General features: G+C 56.0%; 1 protein-coding gene across 1 annotated transcript; it reads left to right on the forward strand.

Moving 5' to 3' along the window:
* Window positions 1–11,839: 11,839 nt before the first annotated feature.
* On the forward strand, window positions 11,840–21,973 carry LOC135186780 (motor neuron and pancreas homeobox protein 1-like). Its single transcript, XM_064164800.1, has 3 exons — window positions 11,840–12,444; window positions 20,741–20,901; window positions 21,434–21,973. The coding sequence occupies exons 1-3, from the start codon at window positions 12,009–12,011 to the stop codon at window positions 21,743–21,745; spliced, it is 909 nt and encodes a 302-aa protein (XP_064020870.1). The 5' UTR covers window positions 11,840–12,008; the 3' UTR covers window positions 21,746–21,973.
* The last annotated feature ends 3,140 nt before the right edge of the window (window positions 21,974–25,113 follow it).

A 25,113-nucleotide genomic window follows, 5' to 3' on the forward strand; every position in this document is an offset into this window, starting at 1 on the left:
TCACCAACTTCATCACCCTTCTCTGGACACCTTCCAGCACCTTGGCATCTCTCTTGAATTGAGGAGCCCAGAATTGGACACAGCACTCAAGGTGTGGCTTGAGCAGTGCTGAGCACAGGGGCAGAATCACCTCCCTGCTGTGCATCCCCTCTGCAGGGGGTGATGCTGGTGGTGCCCCATCCTCTGTACAAGGGAGGAGGAGGCAGGGGCAGATGAGGACCATACTGGGAATCTGGAGGCAGGCATCAGCTGTTAACTTGTACACAGTTCCAGTAGGAAGGGGGGGGGGGGGGGGGGGGCTCCCAGTGCTGTGGGAGCAGCCAGCAGGATATAGCCCCAGAGGAAAAACCCTGTAGCCATCTGGAGCTGACCTTCCATGAGCGGGTCTGGGGTGCCCTGGACAGAGAGGGGTGTGTGAGTATGCACCCAAGCACCGGCGATGAGGAAGAATCTAATCAGGGTCCTTATCCTTAATAAATCATTTGTCTTCATCCAGTGCCCTCCTCCCTGCTCTAATAACTCCCAGTGCTGGGCCCCACAGCCACAACAATGCAGCTAATGGAACGATTTATTTTCATAATGGTGTTGGTGGGGAGAAGGGGTGGCTGGGGTGGGGGCAGCATGCTCCAGGGCAGGAGTTTCTAATTAGTGAATGAAATTTGATGTAAGGCTGGAGGAAGATGGATTTGCTGCCTGACAAGGAGCCTTTCAGCTCATCAAAGAGCCCGAATAGGGAGGTAAATTAAATTATTCCTAATTCTTCACTAACCTCTAGGGAGTAGCCTTCCACCAGCAAAGGGTGGGCCCATTCCTAAGATGAAGAAGAGCTGTGAAGGAACAGGGATGATGGCAGGGGAGGGGATCAGTGCTGGGCCCAGTCCTGTTCAATATCTTTATTGATGATCTGGATGAGGGGATTGAGTCCAGCATCAGCAAGTTTGCAGATGACACCAAGCTAGGAGCAGGTGTGGAGCTGTTGGAGGGTAGGAGAGCCCTGCAGAGGGACCTGGCCAGGCTGGATGGGTGGGCAGAGGCCAATGGGGTGAGACTGAACAAGGCCAAGTGCAGGGTTCTGCACTTTAGCCAAAACAACCCCAAGCAGCACTACAGGCTGGGGACAGAGTGGCTGAGAGCAGACAGGCAGAGAGGGAGCTGGGGGTGCTGGGAGAGAGGAGCTGAAGATGAGGCAGCAGTGCCCAGGTGGGCAGCAGAGCCAATGGCATTCTGGGCTGGCTCAGGAGCAGTGTGGGCAGCCGGGCAAGGGAGATTCTTCTGCCCCTGTGCTGTGGCCACCCACTGCTCAGGCCACCCCTTGAGTGCTGTGTCCAGTTGTGGGCTCCTCAGTTCAAGAGAGATGTTGAGGTGCTGGAAGGTGTTGAGAGAAGGGCAGCAAGGCTGGGGAGGGGCCTGGAGCAGAGCCCTGTGAGGAGAGGCTGAGGGAGCTGGGGGTGTGCAGCCTGCAGCAGAGGAGGCTCAGGGCAGAGCTCATTGCTGTCTGCAGCTGCCTGCAGGGAGGCTGTAGCCAGGTGGGGTTGGGCTCTGCTGCCAGGCAAACGGCAACAGAAGAAGGGGACACAGTCTCAGACTGTGTCAGGGGAGGTCTAGGCTGGCTGTGAGGAGGAAGTTCCTGGCAGAGAGAGTGATTGGCATTGGAATGGGCTGCCCAGGGAGGTGGTGGAGTGGCCGTGGCTGGAGGTGTTGAAGCCAAGGCTGGCTGGGGCACTTAGTGCCATGGTCTGGTTGATTGGGCAGGGCTGGGTGCTAGGTTGGGCTGGCTGAGCTTGGAGCTCTCTTCCAACCTGGCTGATTCTATGATTCTATGAGATGAGGTGGGGTGGAAGAGCAGAATCAGACAAGCAACCATTGACTTTGCTGGAAGAATGGGGAAGGAGAAGGTGATGATGGAGGGAGGAGTTGCAAATAGCCAATAACTAAACATCTCCAGGGACTGACAACTAATTTGCAGCAAGTTTTCCATACATGCCTGTCACCTAACCAGACCCAGAGCAGGTCTCAAGTGGAGATGATTCTGAGGTGGAGTAGAGCATCCCAGCAGGGAGGGAAGCACATCCCAGCAGGGACAGCACTTGATTTTGAAGAGGTGACTGATGCTGAAACAGGTGAAGGGTCCAGTGCAGTGAAATGCTTCAGCAAAGACCTTTGTTCTCTCAGCTCTGTATGGTTTTAGGCCAGTGCCAGTGATGCTGTTGCTCGTGGCATGAAAGCTGTTGTTGGGATATGTGGTGGTGTTTTTCTAAGCTCCTGGCTCCTGTGACAGAGATTCAACTTTGACAGAGGGTAAGTGCACTCCCTGCAAGCGCTCCCACTTGCAACGTGACCTTGCAGTGCCAGCCTGCCGCTAGCTCACTGTGTCCCCACTACCAGAGTGCAAAGAAAAAGGCTTGGTGCCATGGCCGAATCCAGCCCCTGGCTCTTCCCAGACAGAAGAGCTGCCCCGGAGGCACCCGAGGCTGCCCTGGAGCTGCGCTCCTTGCAGAGCCAAGGAGGCTTTCGGAGGCAGCCGGCAGGTTCTAGGGCGATTTTCCGTGGGAAATGACGGTCTGCATTTCCCACAGGTTCTCCTGCACTCCTAACCGTGTCTCGGCACAGAGCAGGCAGGAAAACCGGGGCCCGTATCGCACGGAGGTAGGGCAGGCGGAGGGCAGGCGGGGGGCAGCCGGGGCCGCGCAGCAGCGCCGGGCGCTCGCCGCAGCCCGGGGGCAGAGGGTCCCCTCCCCGCGGCTGAGCTGGGCGGAGCTGGGCCAGGCGCGGAGCTGCGCTTACCCAACGCTCCAGGAATTTAATTTATTTAATATATTCCCTGGGAAAGAAGAAAATAAATAAGTGGCACCTTGCGTGCCCCCATGTCTCACTCCTGCGGCGGAGGTGTCAGCTTAACGAGCCGGAGCGCTCAGCCTGATTAACCAGCCGCTGCTCCCGCTAATAGGGAGCCGCCGAGCAGCCTGATTGATGTACCGAGAGCGTTAACCCCCGCAGCTCGGTGCTGGGCTGCTGGGGGCACCCTGCTCGTTCCAGCCCCCTTGATCCTACCCTCCCTACTCAGGTCAAGGGCAAAAGAAAGGCTCCTTCTTGCCCTGGGACAAAAAATCAACCTGCTCTTTGGCATAGGCAGTGTGTAGAGAGCTAGAGCTGGGGGGGGCTGCTTTGGCCTCTAGAGGCAAGGACATGCCTGTGGCTTCCCACTGGTTGTGGGATTGTGTGGCAGCTCCCCAAAACAGGGGCTGAGGGCTAGGGTCGTGCAGAGGTTTTGTGCTGAGCTAGGTCTTGTCCACACTCTCTCATGTGCTGGGATGAGTACATCTGGGGACAGTGAGGCACAGAGATATGCTGGAAGCCATGGGGACAACCCAGAGGAGCCCACAAGACTTAGCAGCTCCTTCAGAGCTCAACTCTAACAAACCCTTTCTGGATAACACTCAAGTGTCCAGAGACCACCCCCATGTCCCATCCGTCCCTAATTCAGGCCCTCCTGCAGTGCTATCAGTGCTGCTTGCCTGTCCCTCCATCTGTCCCCCCCTTTACTGAAGTGTCCCTGGATCTCACTCTTGAGACATCAGCCTCTCCTGCCACCCCTGTCCCACGGCATCACAGCCCCCACCTTGGGAAAGAGTTAATCAGCAACCAGGGAGACAGGGTAATAAATGTCTGTTATCTCGTTAATGAGCTGACATTAATTAGAACCCAAGGTCCTGGGAGGAGCAGCTGATTTATCCAGTCACCCTGGGAGCAGGTTAGGAGTTGACTCCATGGAAAGGCCATTAGCAGGGAAGAGGTGAGGCTGTGCTGCTGGGGGGTGGGGGGTGTGTCACTGCACTCATCCCTGTGCTGATTCTCCCCCACCCCTCCCGGGGCCCAGCCTTGGCTCCCTTCCCTCCCGGGGAGCAACTCTACTCTTGGGACAAGACCCAGTGAAGTATAAACATCCTGAGGTGACAGGAAAAGCAGGGCTGGGGGAATCCCTTGATGTGCTCAGCAAGGGAGGTGCCAGGAGCAGGAAAGCCTGGCAGTGCAAGGGACACGTGGCACTGGGCACCATGTGCTGGGCAAGGGCTGTGGCAGCACAGGGAAGCAGCAGCAGGCATGGTCTCCATTCAGGCACTTCCCTGCTCTCCTGGGTGATGCTGGGCTGTGGAGATGTCAGTTGTTCAAGCTCTCCCCTCCAAAGTCAAGCTCTGGGCTGAGGACACACATTGGGGATGAACCCAGGTGCTGCCATAGCTTATTTGGGGGGCAGTAGGATAGATCTGAGAGGAAAAGGGTCAGGGCTAATGGAACCAGAAATGTAGCAATTAGACCATGGGTCATGGCAGGAAACAGACCTGACCTGAGTGTGTGCAAGAAACAGACCTGAGTGTGTGCAAGAAACAGACCTGACCTGTGTGTTCCCTGTTCAAGGCAGGCATTTACAACGGGACAAGCCACCTGTCCCCAGGTCTGAGCACTCAGGCAGCTTATTGCTGCACCCCTGGAAGGTAAGCCAACAGCTGACAGAGAGGGCAGCCCCTGCCTGTCACCTGCAGCCATATGGCCTGGTCCTGCAGGAGACTGGTGTCCTAGCCCTTTGAAGTGTCCCTGTGCTGGGATCAGATGTGACACTTCAGAGCTACCCTGGCTGTTTGTATTCGGGACAGGCACCCTCCCTGCCCTGCCAGCATTCCCATGCTGGTTTGTCATCTCTGCATCATGATGAGAGCTATTAACATGCTTTTCTGCTCAGCCTTGCTACGTCCCACCAGAGATGGGGCTGCTTATTTGAGGAACTGCTTGGCTAAATAAACATCTGCTCAGAAATCCCTGCAGGAGACACATTTAGGAGGGACTGAGCTGTGTTTGCTTTGCCTGTTAACCCCTTTGCTCAGGGCAGGGAGGTGGGGGGCTGACATCAGAGGAAGGTGTGCAGGCTGGGTAAGGTGGGCAGGGGGAGCTGGCTACTCCACCAAGCTCAGGCACTGGCCAGGGGGTGGAGGCATGGTGGATTTCTGCTTTCCAGAACAGATCCCTACCTGTCAGGTGGAGAAGCTGATGTGTCCTGGGATGAGGAGCCCTTGGGAGCCTGTGGTTGGCTCAGAAGTCCCTGGAATGGGCAGAAGCAGGCAGATGTAGGCAGTAGGGGGTGCAGGTAGGGATAAGACATGGGATGGGTCATGGACTGAGAACAGCAGCCCTGGAAATGGGGAGGGAGGTGGCTCTGGTGGCTTGCCTGGTACTTGTGTCTTGCTATCACCAGAGCAGGGAGAGACCCCTAAAGACAGCTGAGGAGCCCTGTGAACATCTCTGAGTGGCTCTGCAGACAGCTCTTCTGCTCCCAGGACAGTGGGGTGAATGCCTCTGCCAGTGCTTCTGCAGAGAGGATGGGCACCGAGCAGCCTGGTACCCTGCTGTGCCAGGTCTGATGCGGGCTGGGCTCAGGTCTCACCACTGCAGGGCTGATTAAGAGCCATAATCTGGTTGGTTAACAACCCCTGGGCCGCTCACAGGTGACTTCAGCTGTTAATTTAGCTACAAATCACCATGGGGCTGGCAGTTTGTTTGCCTTCCCCACCAGCTCTCTGTGGCTTCCCAGACTCCAGAGATAGCAAGTGGCCCTCCTGCGAGGGGCAGGGCAAGGGCAGCATCCCACTGTGGGCAGTAGTCAGGGCTTCCACAACAACTGGGTCACCCAAAACTGGAGCAGGTCAAGGGCTACTAACTCCCAGCACTTCTCCTCAGAGGCTCAGCTTCACCTGGGCTGGAGGCTGCACAGCACAGATCAGAGCAGGACACTTCTGCACCCAGTGTCATAGGGTAGCAGCTGGGAAACTACCTGCAAGCAGGCTTACAGTCAGTGTCTGCAGCACTGATGATGCTTCTGGGCTGTATTTCTCTTGGGACTTTGGAGCACTGCAAGATGACCTGAGGTAGCAGGGCTAGAGCAGCAAAACTCACTCCTTCCTGAGGAGGACTTTAAGGTTGTTGCATTAGAGGTCTCTTACAGGGAAGTAATGTCACAGAGTCACAGAATCAGTCAGGGCTGGAAGAGACCACAGGGAGCAGCCAGTTCCAACCCCCACTGCCATGGCCAGGGACACCCTACCCTAGAGCAGGCTGCACACAGCCTCAGCCTGGCCTCAAACACCTCCAGCCATGGGGCCTCAACCACCTCCCTGGGCACCCCCTGCCAGCCTCTCACCACTCTCATGCTCAACAACTTCCTCCTCACCTCCACTCTGACTCTCCCCACCTCCAACTTTGCTCCATTCCCACCAGTCCTGTCACTCCCTGACAGCCTCAAAAGTCCCTCCCCAGCTTTTTTGTAGACCTCCTTCAGATCCTGGAAGGCCACAAGAAAGCCACCTGGGAGCCTCCTCTTCTCCAGCCTGCACAGCCCCAACTCTTTCAGCCTGTCCTCACAGGAGAGGGCTCAGGGGGCTGTGACCTGGGGAGTAGTTAATGCTTGGCAAGTGGGTACAGCCATCCTGGGGACAAGGAGCCCTTTCAAGGCTTGAAATCTTAACTTGGACAGAAATCAGGCTGTCTGCCACCTCTCTCTGGAACAGGCTAAACATACAAATTCCTGCACTGGTCACTGTCTCAAAGGTAATTTCTATCAGCTGAAGGCAGGAGGTGACCCAAACCCATCAGAAGGATGCTAAAGTGTGCATCTAGAAACAAATGGCAGCTTAGGTGGAAATCAAGGCACTGCCCCAGCACAGGTCATGTCCTCACTTGATGTTTGGGATAAACATCTGATGTCTGGAGCAAAGCTGGAGGTGGGGAGAGTCAGCCTGGCTGCGAGGAGGAAGTTGTTGAGCAGGAGAGTGGTGAGAGGCTGGAATGGGTTGCCCAGGGAGGTGGTTGAGGCCCCATGGCTGGAGGTGTTTGAGGCCAGGCTGGCTGAGGCTGTGTGCAGCCTGCTCTAGGGTAGGGTGTCCCTGGGCATGGAAGGGGGGTTGGAACTGGCTGTTCCTTGTGGTCCCTTCCAGCCCTGAGTGATTCCATGACAAAGCCTCAGCCCTGGGAAAATGAAAGCCTGGTCCCCATCAGCCACTTTTTATCAGGGCATGGATTTTCCTCGGCACCTTGGCTTTGATCTTGGGGCAGTTGGGTTTGCTGAGGGACGTTACGTTGCTTCCCAAGGTGACAGTGAGGAAGTGGCAGGGCTGTAAAATTGAACTGTGCCCCTAAACGCTGCTTGTGACACCCATGGCTTTTTTTTACCTCCCCTGAGGGCTCAGGCACTGCTGGCAGCAGTTTGGGGAAGTATGTGAGCTGCTGTGGGAAGCACTATGGGTCTCTGCAGATGCTGAAAACATGGCTGCAAGCCTCTGTTCCTGCCCGTGGCAGGGAGGCTGGAACTGGATGGTCCTTGTGGTCCCTTCCAACCCTGACTGATTCTATGATGCTATGATTCAATATGAAAAGAATAGAAGGGATCAAGACTTGAGAGGCTGAGGGAGCTGGGGGTGTGCAGCCTGGAAAGGAGGAGGCTCGGAGGTGACCTCATCACTGTCTACAACTGCCTGAAGGGAGGCTGTAGCCAGGTGAGGTTGGGCTCTGCTGCCAGGCAAGCAGCAACAGAACAAGGGGACACAGTCTCAAGTTGTGCCAGGGGAGGCTGAAGCTGGGTGTTAGGAGGAAGTTCCTGGCAGAGAGAGTGATTGGCATTGGAATGGGCTGCCCAGGGAGGTGGTGGAGTTGCCATCCCTGGAGGTGTTGAAGCCAAGCCTGGATAAGGCACTCAGTGCCATGGTCTAGTTGACTGGCTAGGGGTGGATGCTAGGTTGGACTGGATGAGCTTGGAGATCTCTTCCAACCTGCTTGGTTCTATGATTCCCTCTCCTGACCTTGGTGTATCCAGGAAAAGAGTTCAGCTGCAAAGGCAGGACAAGCTGCTGAGGAACTGTGTCAACTGGGTGAGTGCAGAGGGAGAAGATCTTGTGGCATCCTGGAATGATGTGTCCTGAACAGGGCTTGACCAAAACAGAGGGACAGGCAGCTTGGTTCACACTGAAGGTTATTGGAGCAGTGCCTGTGTGCCCTTCCAACCCTGACTGATCCTATGATTCTATGTTTGCTCATCTACTTTTACTCCTGCTGCTTGACCTGGCATGGATGGAAGTTCCATGGAGACAATCCATTTTGAAGCTAAGGACATAGCAAAGAGACCTCCTGTTGCCTAGCCAGGCCCCTTCACAACAGCAAGAAAAGGCTTTACAGATCTTCTGCCTGTCTTCCCAGGTGCTGCTGTGACTGCTGCTTTCAGGTGCATGAAGAAGGAACTGGCTCTGAATGTCCAGCCAAGGCACATTCAATCATAGAACCACAGAATCAAGCAGGTTGGAAGAGAGCTCCAAGCTCATCCAGCCCAACCTAGCACCCAGCCCTGATCAACCAGACCATGGCACTAAGTGCCCCAGCCAGCCTTGGCTTCAACACCTCCAGGGACAGTGACTCCACCACCTCCCTGAGCAGCCCATTCCAATGCCAATCACTCTCCCTGCCAACTTCCTCCTAACATCCTCCAAAAATGCCTGTGAAAATCAGAGCCCCAGGACGCCTTTGGCTATGTGAACACTTCTTGTACTGCCTATTGCCCAGTAAGAGGTGATCAGAGCCCTCGTGGAGATGTGAGGGAGCTGAGGACCACACCTGAGCAGTGTAGACCTCCCCCTGCTCTGCACATGCTGGACAGGAGTAGGCTCTGGTTATGTGTAGAGGCACTTTGGAGGTCCAGTCAACACGAGGTGCATCAGGCAAGGGACAGAGATGTAGGTGAGGTGGGCTTGAGGCAGCAAGAGTGTGGGAATGGGAGAAGCACCCTGGCTGATTCAGGGCTGGTCCATCTAGGTATGAGTGGGGCTCAGGAGATCTGTCCTGGATGTGTCCAGTATCTTCCACAGCAACAAGCTGCTGCTTGTGTGTGAGTTTCACAGAGCTGGTCACCTTGCAAAGGTAAGCAGAGGAGGCCCTGAGGCAACACACAGGATGAGCTGTGTGAGGACTGAGAGCAATATGGTGCCTGATGGGAATACTGTCCTTTAACTCCACCTTCACTCCTGGGCTGGTTTCCTGGGGCAGCTCCTGTCCCAGCAGTGCCCTGTACCTCCAGGCTGTAGGAATGAGCTGTCACAGGCTGGTATCTCAGGGTCTGCTACCTGTGGGTGATATTTGAGGTTGCCCTAGATCCTCTGTGGAGACCTTCCCGTTGAGAAAGGATACTGGGCAGAAGTAAGGGGCCAGGCCACACTTATGCTCACTTATTACAGTCCTCAGATCTAGTTAGCAACCAGGTGAGCTGTCACCAGAGGACCTGATGGATGGGGAAGAGAGTTACCTCCTTCCTGAGGTGGGAAATGAAGCTAATCAGACCTCAGACACCTTAATCCAGCTCTGATCTGATTAATGACTCTGAAGACTGTGAACTCATCAGCATCCTGGCATCTATCACAGCTTGCATCCCGCCCATTCTGCCAGCCATCACCCAGCAGGCTTTCCTGCACACAGCCCTGGGCTCCGTCTCTCTGCCCTGCATCATGTGGGTTGTGTGCCAGCTGCTTCAGCCCTCAACCTTCTTACAGGGTCCCAGCATCTGGGTTTGACTCACCTGGAGGAGGGAACCCCCTCCATGATTTCCCTAGATGTATTTATTGTGGTGTTTCCACTCGGGCTGGTGTGGTGTCTGCAACGGTTCCTTGCTCATGCAGCTGGAAGGCTGCAGCGTGGTTGTGATGGCATCATCCTGGGATCAGTGAATTTGGCACCAGCCTGGGCTGCTCCAGGGATCACTTGGAGGAGTTGCTTGTCTTTAGAGAGCCTCCTTGAGTAGTACAGGGGACTTCCTTGAGGACAGCTGTGACTTGGTGGCCAGACCCCCAGCGCTCGCTGCCTGAGCTTCACTAGGTACAGCCACAAATGGTTGTCAGAAGTGACCTAGGCTCTTTTGGGCCAGCTGCTTGCCTGTCTGACACTCTGTGGTGGTCACTTCAGTAGTGTCTTCACTGTTGTGCTGCAGTGCAGCTGCCCCAGCCTCTGCTTTAAGTCTTAAGGCATGCTCTGTGTGCAAAGCTAATAAGCCACTGCAGTCCTTGGAACCAGTTCTGGGGAGTCGGAGAAGGAAGCAGTGGCTCCTCTCTTGCCTCTGTCATCATTTCAGGCTGTTAACCTCCAGCACAGATTCCCCCTGTGCACAGAAGCATTGATCTCCAAATCTTGTCCTTCCCATGCCTGCTTCTTGGCAGGACTCACATGGAAGAAGAGGGGAAGGAGGTTGGGGTATTTTTTCTTAGCAGGGACATTGGCCTCTGTCCTGGGAAAGCAAAGGAGGATGGATAGGGGCACAGGAGTGCTGAAGGTGGAGAGGAATACTGTCCTACCCTCAGTGCCCTCTGTCCAAGCAGGGTGTGTTACTGTGGGGTGACTTCCACCCCAAATCCCCTTCTGAGCAAATCCATCTCTAGGAAATCCATGGGCCTCCCGTGGGGGCAGCTGGAAGAGGGATGTTGAGTGTCTGAGGCCATTCAGTGCAGCTTTTGGGTGCAGGGCTCAGGCAATGCAGGAAGGAAGCTGCACCACATATGGGATCTTTGAAGCTCCCTGCAGTGAGATGATGTGTGCAGGGATCTCAGCAGGCTCCAAACCAGACTGGATGGGTGTGGAGAAGAGAAGTGCCTGGGATTACTGGAGCACAGGAGGCTGAGGAAGGTCCTGTATGTCCCTGCCTTTCTCCTCCCTGGGCATCTGCTTCCAGCCTCTGTAGTGCAGGGGTTGGACCCACCTCTTGCTCGAGGAATAGAGCAGGGCTTGAAAGAATGAAAGAGGAGGAAGTACAGGGATGGGAGCTCCCTTTAGTCATTTAGGCAGGGTGATAGTGGCTGCCATTGTCAGACACAAACAAGCAGGGGTTTGCCACACTGTGTCGGCATGGCACAAAAAGGTGAGACAGAGGCAGACAGGTGCAGATCTTCAATGCCAGAGACCAGAGATGCACTGGAACATGCTTTGTGTCTTCCTGAAGGCCAGTACCAGGGAGTCTGGGCCAGCTCTGTTCCTGCTCACCCACATCTCCCAAACCAGCCAAGGCTCTTCTCTTTGCCCTTTGCTGGTGCCACTCACCAAGCTGTGTCTTGCCTGGGAAAGACAGGACTAGACAAATGAGCAACAATCTGCCTGTAGGCACTTGCTCTCTTGGCATGTTGGCATCTTGGGCAGACATGATGATGGAATGGTGGCTCCTGTGCATGTCTAGCTCAGGTCCAGTGATCTCCCTGGCCCAGAGTGGTGCTATGGGAAATGGCACAGCTGGGCATTGCTGATGAGCTCTGGTGCACGCCATGCTGGCAAGTGAGCACCTCCCTGGTCTTCCCAGCCGAGTACACTGCCCTGCAAGTGCCTAAGGGTTCTGCAGAACCAGTGCTGTACTGGAGCCCATCAGGGGTCTATTTAAGGTGCCATAGCCCAACTAGTCTCACCAGGTCTCCTCCGGCCACTGCAATCACAAACTCTCCTCCTACCGAGGGGCTCTAAAGTGGGCAAGACTGGCTCTGGAGCAGGACGGTGAGCTTGGCACCCTGGGCAGCGGGTCCTGTGGGCCGGGAGAGCCGCCGGGTTTAGACCAGGCTGGGCAGGGTTGTGAGGCTCCGAAAGCGGCAGAGCGGCCCGGGCCGGGCCCCGGAGTGTCCCCGCTGCTGGGGCTGGGGTGCAGAAGGCAGAGGAGTGAGTCCTGCGGCGAGCCGGGGCCCTCAGGAGGCAGGGCGGGGCGGGGTGGGGCGGCGCGGAGCCAATGGGCAGCTGGGGCAGGTGGATGGGAGGGGGGCGGCTGTTAAAACCCCTCCCCGGTGCCGGCGGGCGAGTGAGTGAGTGCCCGGGAGGAGGAGCGGCGAGGAGGGTTGCCCTCGGCGGGGCCCCGCGGGTGGGTGCCCGCCGGTGCCGGGGCTGCCCGGCGGGGCTGTGCCCTGGCAGGGTAGCGGCGGGGTGCCGGGGAGCCCAGAGGCTCCGCACGGGGCTGGGCCATGCACAAGCCGATGGAGAAGTCCCAGAACTTCCGCATCGAGGCGCTCCTGGCCGAAGAGCCGGCGCGAAGCGTTTCCCCGCCGGGGCTGAGCCCCGGGAGCCCCGCGGTGAGCCCCGGTCCCGCCGGGCGGTCCGACACCCCCTCGCCGCGGGCGCCCAGGACCGCCGCGCCCCTCTCCCCGGCCGGCTTCGTCCCCAAGCCTGGCTTGCTTCACCTCCCCGGCCCTGGGCTTGGTGCTCTGCCAGCCCTGTACCCACCCGCCGTGTACCCGCTCCCGACCCTGGGGGGCCAGCACCCTGCTTTTGCCTACACCGGCATTCCTCACCTGCCGCCACCCGGAGCCGAGCACCTGAAGGCGGCCGTGGCCGGCTCCTTCCCTCTGGAGCACTGGATCAGAGCTGGGATGCTGGTGCCGAGGCTCTCCGACTTCCACGGTGAGTGACCCAGGGACCGACTCTCCCGTCGGGCGGAACGCAGCTCTTGTCCGTTTCAACAGGCCGCTGGTACAGCGGGGCGCAGGCCCGCTCGATATCAAGGCAGATGAGGCTCTTCGAGGCCCCCCCTTCGCGGCTGCTTGTCAGGGGCGGCTGACCCCAGTGCGGGGCTCCTGCTGTGCCCTGAGCCACTCCCCAACCAGGGCGGGTTTAGGGGGCTCGGCGGCGCGTGGAGCGGGGCAAAACTTGTGCTGCAGAGACCTCCGACGGCTGCGGAACTCAATCCGAAGGCCAAACTCTTGCCCTACCGCGGCCTGGTGCTGCGGAACGGCCCCAAGGGACACTGCCCGCACGACTACCGGCAAAGCAAAGCCGCTCCCGGGCGGGTTCGGCGGCGGCGTCCGCAGCTGCCGTCCCCGCACAGCCACTGCAAGCTCGTTGAGCTCTGCTGCGGCGAGAAGGAAACGAAAATAAAGAAGCGGCGTTCGGAACCGGCACCGGGAAACGAATCAATCCCACACGCTGCTGTTGTGAACGAATCCGCCCGGGTCCCTGCAGTGGGAGCCGCCCTCGGGGGCCGGAGCACAGCGGGATCTGAGGAGCCGGCTCCAGGCCGGTGCTAGCCTGGGGTCAGCGAAGGCTGCGGGAACCGGGCAGCCAGGCAGCCTGCTTGGTTCCAGGCTGGCTCCGGTCCTTCCGGGAATGCAAGGAAGGTACCGGCTCCGCGCACAGCCCTTCTCACGGTGGGCACGGCCCGGGGCTGCGGGCAGGCGCTAAATCCTGCACTGCAGCGGTTAGCCACGAGTGGGGAGGGTCCCGCAGGGCATGGGCTACGTGAGGACCGACTTCACGCTCCTGTCCCCCCGGGGACTGTCAGTGTCGCTCCTCGCAGTGTGACCTGGACCCTGCCCTGTGCTTGGGGTGGGTGAAGTTTTCATTGCCACAAAGATGGGGCCACTGGAGAGTGAACCGAGTGTTAATAATACCCCAGCAGAGTGGTTTGGTTTTATTAGCTGAGGTTAGTGTCCTACCAATCTGGGAGCCCAAATTACAGCTGGGCAGGTTGAAGAAAAAGAGGTTGTTCCTTTCCTCAGACTCTCTCCCTTTCCCTCGCTCTCCCCAGACTATAGTCTAGGTCCATCAATGGAGTGATGGTGGTGGCACTTAAGGCTCTGGTGCTACAGGCTCTGTGCCGTCCTCAAGCACGTCGCAAAGGCCAGGGAGGGGGGGAATAATGAAAACAATCTCTACTAGTCGGGTGGTGTGGAACCTTCCTGCTCCTCTGCAGGGGCAGGAAGTATTGTCCTCACAGGGTCCAGGTTTGCTGGTGTACCCCAGCAAGGCTGTTTCACCAGGCTGGAATCACACCACTGTATCTTCCCTTCTGGCTTCAAGTGTAGCTTCTGTTTGGCAAAAAACAGAGGTATTTGTGCATGGAGTTTTCATTTGCACATCAACTCCGTTGCTTTCAAGCACAGGATCTGCTCTGGAGTTGGTTGTCTCTGAAACTCTGCTGAAAGAAGGCAAATCCTAAATCATGGGCATGGAAACAGCTTGTGCAGGGAGCTTTTGGGCTGTGCTGGGATGTGCAAGAACAATACATCAATGAGTCTTGGTAGGAAGTATTGAACTGGGCTCTTGTGGTAACACAAGGGGAGGAAAAACAATTTCTGTCTCGGGTGTTGCTTGACTGGGCCCTGGAGAGCCCAAAGTGGGGTAGAGCCAAGGGAGAAGTGGAGGTGGAACAAGGGTGCAACAAAAGCTGCCAGTGCTACAGACTTTAAAACCAGTGACCATTGTCCCAGGCCATATCCTTGCTGAAAGGTGTCTGTTCCCAGTTCTGGGGAGCCCTTTGCACTGGAGAATCTTTCTCTCCAGGATGTCCTGTTCAGTACTCCAGCAGTTCTCTGCTGTGAAGCTTTTCTTGCTCCAGTTTATTCCCAGTGCTATTTGTCACTTTAAACACAGCAAATCCATTCTTTGCTTGCCTGGTCGGTGCATGAGGAGAGTCAGTAGGTCCCTTTCAGCCTCCGACTTCATTCACTGCACAGCTCAGCTGCTTCTCTCTCCTCTCAGTCGAGTTTCTGTTCTGACTGCTTTCTGTGGTGGGTTGTTTGGTTTTCTTTTGTTTGTTTGGTGGTGGTGTGTTTTGTTTTTTTTTTTGCCCCGCCCTCCCCCACTGTCTGCCTTAAAGCATAAGGACCAAGCTGGGTGCAGAGCTTGAGCTGATGCCTCCTTGAAGCAGAAGAACAAAGCTTTGTGTCTTTGCAGCTGTTCCACCTGCTTGTACCTCCCCATGAATCAGAGAATCAGCCAGGTTGGAAGAGACCTCCAAGCTCATCCAGCCCAACCTAGCTCCCAGCCCTGCCCAACCAACCAGACCATGGCACTAAGTGCCCCAGCCAGCCTTGGCTTCAACACCTCCAGGCACAGCCACTCCACCACCTCCCCGGGCAGCCCATTCCAATGCCAATCACTCTCCCTGCCAACAACTTCCTCCTAGCATCCAGCCTAGACCTCCCCTGGCACAGCTTGAGACTGTCCCCTTGTTCTGATGCTGGTTGCCTGGCAGAAGAGACCAACTCCCACCTGGCTACAGCCTCCCTTCAGGGAGTTGTAGACCACAATGAGCTCTGCCCTGAGCCTCCTCTTCTGCAGGCTGCACACCCCCAGCTCCCTCAGCCTCTCCTCACAGGGCTCTGCTCCTGACCCCTCACCAGCTTCATTGCCTTTGTCTGGACACCTTTCAGCACCTCAAAATCTCTCTGCAGTTGAGGAGCCCAGCACTGGACACAGCACTCAAGGTGTGTCCTGAGCAGTGCTGAGCACAGGGGCAGAAGAACCTCTCTTGTCCTATTCTGACTTGAGGATCAATTCTCAGCTCCACACATTTTCCATGAGTCCTGCTCTCCTGGTCCTTTATTTCATGTAGTCTCTATGTAGATGCTATGTAGATTGTGTCATCAGACTCTGTTCCTTTCCTCATCTTCAGATTCTTGTTTGATTCTGTTTGGAACATTTGGTCCCTCCTGTGGGCTCACTGCAAGCTCTCAAAGCAGGTCCCTTTGCAGCATACCTTGACCTTGTAGTCACCAGAACTGGTCCTAGCTGCATGTCATGGCTGCATCTGGGCTCATCTGTGTATCAGTGCACTATGTTGTAAGTATGCAGGGACAGAGAGGAGCATCTGCTTAGGGCAGGCTGCCCTTCCTCATTTCTGTGGGGAGACTGATGGGATAGGTGGTTGGTACAGGGCTCCTGAGCTGCCTGTGATTCCTGAGTTCCCCTGTCCCAACACCCAGCCTAGAGAGGTGTAAAGATCTGCTTTGCTGAGGTTTCCAGAGTGACTGATCTCAAATGCCCATGCTGATGGTGCTGGTCGTGTTTAGCTCTCCAGTAGCAGTGAACAGATAGCTGGAAATAATGAATCTGAAAGCCACATTCTGGGGCATCCCAGAGAGGTTATCCTTGTGATTGATTCATAAGGAAATTCAGAACTAAATCCTGGAATGAATTCCTTCTTTAACTGTATGTGTAGAGATGTTTTGCAGGCACAGTCTAGTTTGGTGTTCTGGGGACAGTGAGGGTAGGAAGAAAGCAGAACAGCCCCTGAATGGGAGCCAAAAGCTCTGTGGGGATGCATTGCACACTTGTCTTGCTCTGACCTGTGCATGGGGAAGGGAATGCCAGGGAGATGGTGTGGGACAGTGGCTACTCTTAAAAACCTGGCCTGGGCTTGGGTGCTGGGACGGCTCAGAGCAGACTGCTCCTGCTGTGTGTGAGTGCAGACTGTGCTTTCTTTGCTAGCTGCCTCTGCAGAGCTGTGGGCAGGGCCTGTGCTGCAGCAGGAGGACTACAAGGGCTGGGTAGGACAGAGAAGGGATGCTGCTTGCTTGGGCTTCGCTGCTCCCTGCCAGGGTCCTTGTCCTATGCCTTTGAGCACCTCCTGAAGCACACAGGGAGAGCATCTGTCACCAGGATGCCTTGCCTTTGAGTGTTTCTGGGAGATGGGCTCTCCTTGTCCTGTCTGTAGGTGTGGGAATGCAGTGTGTTCGTGGGAACCAAGCCTGGAGCCCCACTCCACTGGAGAGTCGTAGGAGTGAGGAGCAATGACATGTAGCCTCAGATCCTCAGGAAGGGCAAAGGATTCTATGCTCAGCTGGCCCTCTTGGGACATCCTCTTAGCACCTTACCTTGATGACTTGGATTTCAGTAGTGGAGATCTGGCTAATGAGCTGTGCTGGGCTAGGGGAGCAGGCAAGGCAGGTCAGATCAAACTGCTTCAAAGTCTTCCAAGGCTCACCAGGTGCTGCACAGTGGTCTGGTATCAGCAGGAAGCACGGGCTGGAGAACAGCTGGCAAGCAGCAGTCATGGGTCAATGGTGGAGGAAGGAAGGGACTGACAGAGCCAGCAAGTGCCCGTACATGTGCTGCCCCTCAGACAACAGCCAGGGCTGCTGGCAGGCCCAGAGAAGCCTCTGGTGAGACCTGACATCTGGAGAAACACCTCCAAAGCAGACGGGTGCTAATTTCCTCTCCTTTATCTGCCAGCCCACAAAGTGAAGTGAACTATAGCTAAACAAACCGAATTTAACCCAAGTGGGTTAATATCAACCTAGGATTACCTCTGTTATCAACTAGACTGAACGGTATCAAATAAACCAACAACTCTTTATAAGCTTTATCTAATTAGCCAGGAGGCAGCTGCCTTGTAGAGCTCCTGGCCTCAGACTCAGAGGCCATTCCTGGCTCCAGGCCAAGCAATTTATTTACTGATATTGCAGCCAAACGCCAGACACCCATCAGGGGGTCCAAGCCCTGCCAGGCTGAAGGGATATTGGGATGAGCTCTGATCCTGGGTATAACACTGGAGGAAATGGCTGGGCAGGTAGGAAATCCTTTGGCAAGCAGAGAGGAGATGCTGAGGTTGTTGCTGGTCTTCTGGCAGAAGCTGGACAAGGAGAGATGGCTGTGATGGGGATGAATTCACAGCTCAGGTAGCATCCCATAGGAGGATGCTGTCCATGTTCATGGGACAGGACTCCATGAAGCACACTGGCAGGACAGACTGAAGCTGCCAGCAGCTGCAAGACATTGTTTCCTCTTTGCATGAGTACCTGGAACCAACCTCATACTCTCAGACTCCACTTTCTCCTCATCCCTTTGCTTCTTCCCCAGTGAGAAACTGCAGACCATCTTTCTCTACACTCTCCCCAAATAAAGCATCCAGGGGGCTTCAGGGGAACTAGCAGCAGGTCTGAGGCCAGAAATGTTGGTCACTCAGCCTGACCTGCTCTTGTGGGTGTCTGAAGGTCAGGTGGACCTTAAAGCTGTTTTGATTTGGGCTTGTTCCATAGAATCAAGTAGGTTGGAAGAGAGCTCCAAGCTCACCCAGCCCAACCTAGCACCCAGCCCTGCCCAACCAACCACACCATGGCACTAAGTGCCCCAGCCAGGCTTGACTTCAACACCTCCAGGCACAGAGACTCCACCACCCCCCTGGGCAGCCCATTCCAATGCTAATCACTCTCTCTGCCAACAACTTCCTCCTCACTTCCAGCCTAGAACTCCCCTGGCACAGCTTGAGACTGTGTCCCCTTCTTCTGTTGCTGGTTGCCTGGCAGCAGAGCCCAACCCCACCTGGCTACGGCCTCCCTGCAGGCAATGAGGTCTGCCCTGAGCCTCCTCTTCTGCAGGCTGCACACCCCCAGCTCCCTGCAGGCCAGGTCTTAAACGAGTTACATCAGGGAGCAGTAGTGGTGGACAGTAGCAGCAGAGCTCTACACTGGTGGTGTCTCGAGCTGTAAGACAGCAGCACAGAGGCTTCTGGAGATTATGTGTGTGGGTTTTTGCCAGCAGTGGGGCAGAAAGCAGAGTGGGTTTCCAGGGAAGCTGGAATCTGCAAAAAGGTTTGTAGTAGGCACCAGTGCACCGAGCCTGTATTGGAGGTGGAGCTAGCAGAGGGACCAACAGTCAGTGCCCTGGATTGGTAGTTGTTTGAAGTATATCCCACTTGGATTTGTTTGGCTATTGGGAAAGTCCTCTGTTCTTCTTTTCCCTGCTAGACCACACAGTTCTCAGTGTCATACCTGGGGAAGAGTGATCCCCTTGTGAGCAGGTTGTTCAAGCCAGCTGCCTTCCAGCTTCCCCTGAAGCTGGACTGACTGAACTCTCATTGCTTTCTGGGATTGAGACTCACTTCTGTGCTTCCATTCTTCCCACATCTGTTTTTTTTTCCAGTCTGGCCACTTCTGACACTGCAGGAGGAAGCATAGAGGAGCCTTTTTGTGGGTGATAGGAAGGACTTCTGTGCTCCCCAGAGCCAGGATGCAGTGCCTTAGGAGATGAACTCTGAGCTCTCAGCTTTGGGGGTGGAGAATTCAGGCTGGGAATATATTTCCTTGCCTCTGGCAAAACAGCCTCCAGTTCCAGAAAGCCAGGATTATTGGATGCTGGGACGTGGGTACATACTCTTCCCTTCTTTCCCTAAAGCACCCTCTACAGAGCATGCCCAGAAAGAGGACCTGCTCCAAAGGACCTTATGCAGCCAGCCCACACAGCACCAGGGAGGAATTGAGGCACCACATACCTCAGTGCACCCACCTGGTACTGGCAGCAAAGAGCTTGCTGCATGCTGGAGACCCTGGGCTGCCAGACACTGCCTGGGTGCTGCTTTCCACCATCACTGAAGGAATTTCCCCTCCAGTTCTTTCAGCTGCCTTCCCCCTCAAGCATCTGAAGGTTTTAGCTTGGACTGCCCTGTCCCTGCAGATGCTGATCCCGTTGACATCTCCTTTCCCTAGCCATGGGGAGGCATCTCAGGGCTGTTTGGTTCCATGTCTCTGGTGGGAGTTTGTACAGCTGGAGCATCCATGACCAGCCATAGCCCAGACAGCAGCCAAGCTCTGCAGGGCTGAGCCATCTCTCATCTGATGTTTGTATTTGATCTGGAAATCCCTCGAGCATCTCAGCTGGTTTTAGGCTTGAATGTTTTGTGAGCAGAGTAATGTCCCATGTGGTCATCAGAGTCTTTGGCACAGCATGCTTCTGTTTGGGCCTAACAGAAGAAGAGGACAGTCTCAAGTTGTGCCAGGGGAGGTCTGGGCTGGATGTTAGGAGGAAGTTGTTGGCAGAGAGAGTGATTGGCATTGGAATGGGCTGCCCAGGGAGGTGGTGGAGTTGCTGTGCCTAGGGGTGTTGAAGCCAAGGCTGGCTGGGGCACTTAGTGCCATGGTCTGGTTGGTTGGGCAGGGCTGGGTGCTAGGTTGGGCTGGCTGAGCTTGGAGCTCTCTTCCAACCTGGCTGATTCTATGAGTTTAAGTGGGCAGTGGCTGCAGGGTGAGTATCATGGGCTGTCTCTCCTGGCACTGAGGGGCCAAGGCCACCTCTGCTTCCACGAGGAGTTTTTAATCCTCAGCTCAGCCTGAGCTCTGCCTGACTCATCCCACCCAGCATCCAGCTACTTGGAATCAAACCCAGACTGCAGTCAGTTAATGCCCCCTTCATAAATTCCTGCCGTGTGTCACTGCCGTGTTTGTGAAGGGCTTGGTGGACACTCGGCGAGATGGGAAGGCTGAGATCAAAGCTGGAATCTGCGGGAGATAATGTGGAGGGTGCTTTGTGCCCTGCGAAGTGGGTGAGCTGGAATGACCCATGCCAATCAGGGTGCATCCCTGGGGCCACAGTGCTCTGCCTCACCCCCCTGAGATAATGAGGCGGGGAAATGCCAAGGGACCTCTGTGCATCCCACCCACCCCCCCGCCCCACCCTGCCCTGCTGCACTGGCACTTTACTCCCAGCTGCAAACCTCTGCTTTTGATTGCTGCTGTTGTGGTGCTGGCAGAAGCAGTAAAAGCTGAACCCCAGTGAGACAATAAAGCCAGCGGGGGAGAGATAAGAGGGGATCAAACACTCTGCGGCAGCCACCCCATGCTGGGCTCTCAAAGGTCCCTTTGTTCCTGCAGCCTCCCGGGTCAGCGCTGCGCTGCCTTCAAGGCCTGTGGGCAAGATAGCGGAGCTCCTGGGCAGCTCTGCCACCGCAGCCCCTGGCAGTTGCCACCTGCACGGCCTGGCAATAAAAGGAGGAGGTTTAATTTCAGTCACAGGACTGATCCCAGTTGCACACCGAGGCCTGATAAGGTATCTCAGTGGTTCCTATCAGCCAGGCAATAAAGCCATTACTGGAACGGGTGATGATGGAGGAGAGGCTTGCCTTCCTCTTCATCCCGGGCTTGTCACGGGGATGTCCCCCTCAGCCCCACTGTCCTCTGACCCCTGCCTGCTGTCTGCTCCGCAGCTGCCCCGCAGTCTGGCTTGATGGGGAAGTGCCGTCGGCCCCGCACCGCCTTCACCAGCCAGCAGCTCCTGGAGCTGGAGAACCAGTTCAAGCTCAACAAGTACCTGTCCAGACCCAAGCGCTTTGAGGTGGCCACGTCGCTGATGCTCACCGAGACACAGGTACCTGAGTCCTGAGGGGATGCAGTGCAGCACCAGGCAGCTGCCAGGGAGGGAAGTCAAGGCCATGGGCAGTGCTCATGCCCCTCACTTGGCTGCCGTCACCCCCACACCTCACTGCTCCCAGTAGCTTCCATCCCTTTCTACACAGACCTGTTTGGTAGGTTCCTGTCTCTTCTCCTGTGAAGGTCACCCCAGAAATACTGCTCCTCTTCTTACCCATCACTCCCAGATCAGGGTTCAGCCTTCCCATCCCTCACTGCACTGTGACAGGAGGCTCTCTGTGGGGCTAAGTGAAAATGCCCCCATGCACACCTCTGGGTATCCTGAAGAAGCTGGGCAGGGGAAAGGCAGCAGCACCCCAGGTACTCCTCCTGACAGCCTCAGCCTCCTTGCACAGACCCACATTACCGTGGGACACCCTGCAACAGAGAGGCTTTGTAGGGGGGGTCTTCGTGTAGGGAAGGTGAGGGGGAGAGTGGGTACAGAAAGGGGCAGTGTGACACACTCCTCCCTGGGAACTCTCCCTCCACAGGTGAAGATCTGGTTCCAGAACCGCCGCATGAAGTGGAAGCGAAGCCGCAAAGCCAAGGAGCAGAGTGCTCAGGCAGAGGCCGACAGGCAGCGAGGGCTCAGTAAAGCCTGCGAGAAGCTGCTGCCCAGCGAGCCCCAGGAACAAGATGCTGAAGGCCCTGAGTTCATGGGCTGCAGCCCCAGCTCGGGCTTCCTGCACCACAGCTCCACTGAACTGGGCTGCAGCCCGGACTCCTCTTGCTCGGGGGGCGAGGAGGAAGAGGAGGAAGATGAGATGGGTGCCACAGAGAGGAAGATTGTTTCTGTGTTGTGAAGGGTGGATGGAGCTGGCTGGGGAGAGAGGCCAGGCTGTGGTGTTGGAGGTCTCTTTGCTGGCAGACACAGACTGTGCCTGGGCAGAGCTGGGGGGCAGTGGGGGGACTGCAGGGCACCTGCCCCCCTTTAACTTATGTGTGTTTGGATCCTATTTAACTTGTAATTATTCCTCCATGTGTACCCTGGGGAGTCCCCACATCCCTCCCCTATAAAGCTGTTATCCAGATGCCTGTGCTCTTCTTTAGTGGGCAGGAGACTCCATCCCTCTCCTGCCATTGTCCTGTCCTGCCAGTGTCTCTGGGGAATCGAGTGGGGACAGCAGACCTGCACAGCTGGAAGAGGGATCCTCCTATTGTGCACTGCCTCTTCCCTGCAGATATGACAGCATCTGGAGCAGCATGTTCCTGTGTAGTGCCAGCTGTCCCTTCCCTTGGCAGCATGAAGTGCAGAGAAGGATGCCCAGGATGCATGCCAGCCTGCCCTGTTCCCTTCTGCACCTGCAGCATCACCAGTGGGGTCTGTGCACTGCAGGGCAAAATGAGTCTGTCCTGCAGAACAGAGTTGGTTAACCGATGCAGTTGTGCTGTTTTCCTGATCGTGTTGAAGTCACATTGCCCCGAAATTGGGTGGGGACAGTGTCCTCTTGGATTCTGAGAGTTCTCAGGCTGCTCGTGAGGACTCAATGCTGTACTGAGCCTTCCTTTGCCCATGGTGATGACTGAAGCTCTCTCAGTCCCTTTCTGGGCTTATCTTATGACCTTCTCAGGACACTGCTTACTCTGGCTAGGCTCAAATCAGCCACTGAGAGCAGGATGGCAACGTCTCTGCCACCTCCCTAGAACCACCAGCCCAGTGACTCCCCCCTACCCTAAGCAAGCAGGCTGTCCTTGACCTTTGGATTCTGGAGAGTCCTAGGAGACCCTGTGTGCCTCCTGCAGATTTTATGGCCTATGCTTGGGGATGCTGAGATGGCATGGAGAGGAGGGAGCCAGCCCTGCCGTGTTCAGCCTTTGCAGCCCGCTGGGACAGAGCCCTGCCGTGTTCAGCCTTTGCAGCCCGCTGGGACAGAGCCCTGCCGTGTTCAGCCTTTGCAGCCCGCTGGGACAGAGCCCTGCCGTGTTCAGCCCTTGCAGCCCGCTGGGGCAGAGCCCTGCCGTGTTCAGCCCTTGCAGCCCGCTGGGACAGCTCTGTTTCACCACTCCAGAGCACACAGGAGCAGTGCAGGCTGGGCTCTCATGCTGCGTTCTCATGTAGCTCATGGTGTATGCCTCCTATGCTGCTGTCCCCTTCTCTCTTCTTGTCCCTGCCAAGGGTGGCAGGATGGGCTGTCTGCCCCTGGGACCTGCTGTGGAGGTGGGAGATGCTAAGGGGTAGGAGCCCCGGGTCACTTCTGACAGCAAGTCAGTGAGGGATGGCACAGGTAAGCGTTGGTGCAGGGCTGTGATGCCTTGCAGGGCTGGGAACTGCTTGGCAGTGGCTGATGCTGCCATGGCGCTGGGGGAGGGGGGACAGCCGCACCTTGGGCAGGGAGGGAGGTGCAATGTTTTTGAGACAGGGTTGGCAAGAGAAGCAGATGATGGGAGAAAGAGGCATGAGGATGGATGGAGGGACAGTGACCCACAGTGGCTGCTGGTAGCTCAGCTCCCAGATGGGTGGGGATTGGCAAGTGCGGCACCCATCTACAAGGAATCACAGTTTCACAGTATCACCAAGGTTGGAGGAGACCTCACAGAGCATCAAGTCCAACCCTTTACCACAGAGCTCAAGGCCAGACCATGGCACCAAGTGCCACGTCCAATCCTGCCTTGAACAGCTCCAGGGACGGCGACTCCACCACCTCCCCGGGCAGCCCATTCCAGTGTCCAATGACTCTCTCAGGGAAGAACTTTCTCCTCACCTCCAGCCTAAATCTCCCCTGGTGCAGCCTGAGGCTGTGTCCTCTCGTTCTGGTGCTGGCCACCTGAGAGAAGAGAGCAACCTCCTCCTGGCCACAACCACCCCTCAGGTAGTTGTAGACAGCAATAAGGTCACCCCTGAGCCTCCTCTTCTCCAGGCTAAATGCTGGAAGGAGGATCCGTGGAACTACAGGCCAGTCTGGGGAAGGTCCTGGGGAAGGTTGTGTTGCAGATCTTCCTGCATGCCACTACACAGCATGTGCAAGACAACAAAGTGATCAGGCCCAATCAGTGTGGTTCATGATGCTGATCTCTGCCAGGACAAGGTGACCTGCTCAGTGGATGACAGAAGGGCTGTGGATATTGTTTACCTGGACTTTAGTAAAGCATTTGACACTGCCTCCTTCAGCATCCTTACAGAGACACTGCCTGCTCATGGACAATTTGCTGGATGAAAAATGATGGATGGGATGGCCAGGTCCAAAGAGAAGTTAAATCCAGCTGGTGGCTGGTCATAAGTGGTGGTCCCCAGAGTCAGTTCTCTTTGGTATTCCTATTAACGATCTGGATAAGGCAATGGAGGGCACCCTCAGTAGGTTTGTAGATAACACTGAGCTGAGGGGAACTGTTGATCTGCTTGAGGATAGGGAAGCTCTACCAAGGGATCTGGATGAGGCACTTAGTGCTATGGTCTAGTTGATTGGACTGGGCTGGGTGCTAGGCTGGACTGGATGGGCTTGGAGGTCTCTTCCAATCTGCTTGATTCTATGATCTGGGCAGGCTGGATCAGTGGACTGCGACCAATTGCATGAGATCTAAGTGGTGGGTCCTGCCCTGGCTTCACACCAGCCCCATGCCACACTGCAGGCTTGGGGCAGAGTGGCTGAGAAGTTGCCCATCAGAAAAAAAACCCTGAGGGTGCTGGCTGAATGTGAGCCAGCAGTGTGCTCAGGTAGCCAAGAAGGCCAACCAGCATCCTGGCCTGTATCAGGAGTAGTGTGGTCAGCACAGCTGGGAAAGCAATTGTGGCTCTGTCTTCAGCATTGGTGAGGCCATGCCTGCAATGTTGCATTCAGTTTTGGGCTACTCACTACAAGGAAGATACAGAGGTCCAGGATCAGGTCCAAAGAAGGGCAACAAAGCTGGTGAAGAGTCTGGAAAGCAAGTCTAGTGAGGAGGAGCACCTGAGAGAACTGAGATTGTTTAGCCTGGAGAAGAGGAGGCTGAGGGGAGACTTTATTGCTCTTTACAACTACCTGAAAGGAGGTTGTAGTGAGGTGGGGGCTGGTCTTTTCTCCCTGGTGAAAGTGATAGGACAAGAGGAAATGGCCTCAAATTGCAGCAGGAGCAGTTTAGATTGGATATTAGAAGAAACTTCTTCATCAAAAGGGTTTTCAGACACTGAAATAGGCTCCTCTGGGAGGTGGTTGAATCCCCATCCCTGGAGATACTTTAAAAGACACATTGATGT

The sequence above is a fragment of the Pogoniulus pusillus genome, chromosome 2, assembly GCF_015220805.1.
Source record: "Pogoniulus pusillus isolate bPogPus1 chromosome 2, bPogPus1.pri, whole genome shotgun sequence".
Taxonomy (NCBI): domain Eukaryota; kingdom Metazoa; phylum Chordata; class Aves; order Piciformes; family Lybiidae; genus Pogoniulus; species Pogoniulus pusillus.

Excerpts from the sequence above, each read along its gene's own strand:
- LOC135186780 (XM_064164800.1), top strand. The coding sequence starts at position 12,009 with ATGCACAAGCCGATGGAGAAGTCCCAGAACTTCCGCATCGAGGCGCTC. Across the intron at positions 12,445-20,740 it reads GAGGCTCTCCGACTTCCACG|CTGCCCCGCAGTCTGGCTTG; the intron begins GTGAGTGACCCA and ends TCTGCTCCGCAG. Across the intron at positions 20,902-21,433 it reads TGATGCTCACCGAGACACAG|GTGAAGATCTGGTTCCAGAA; the intron begins GTACCTGAGTCC and ends CTCCCTCCACAG.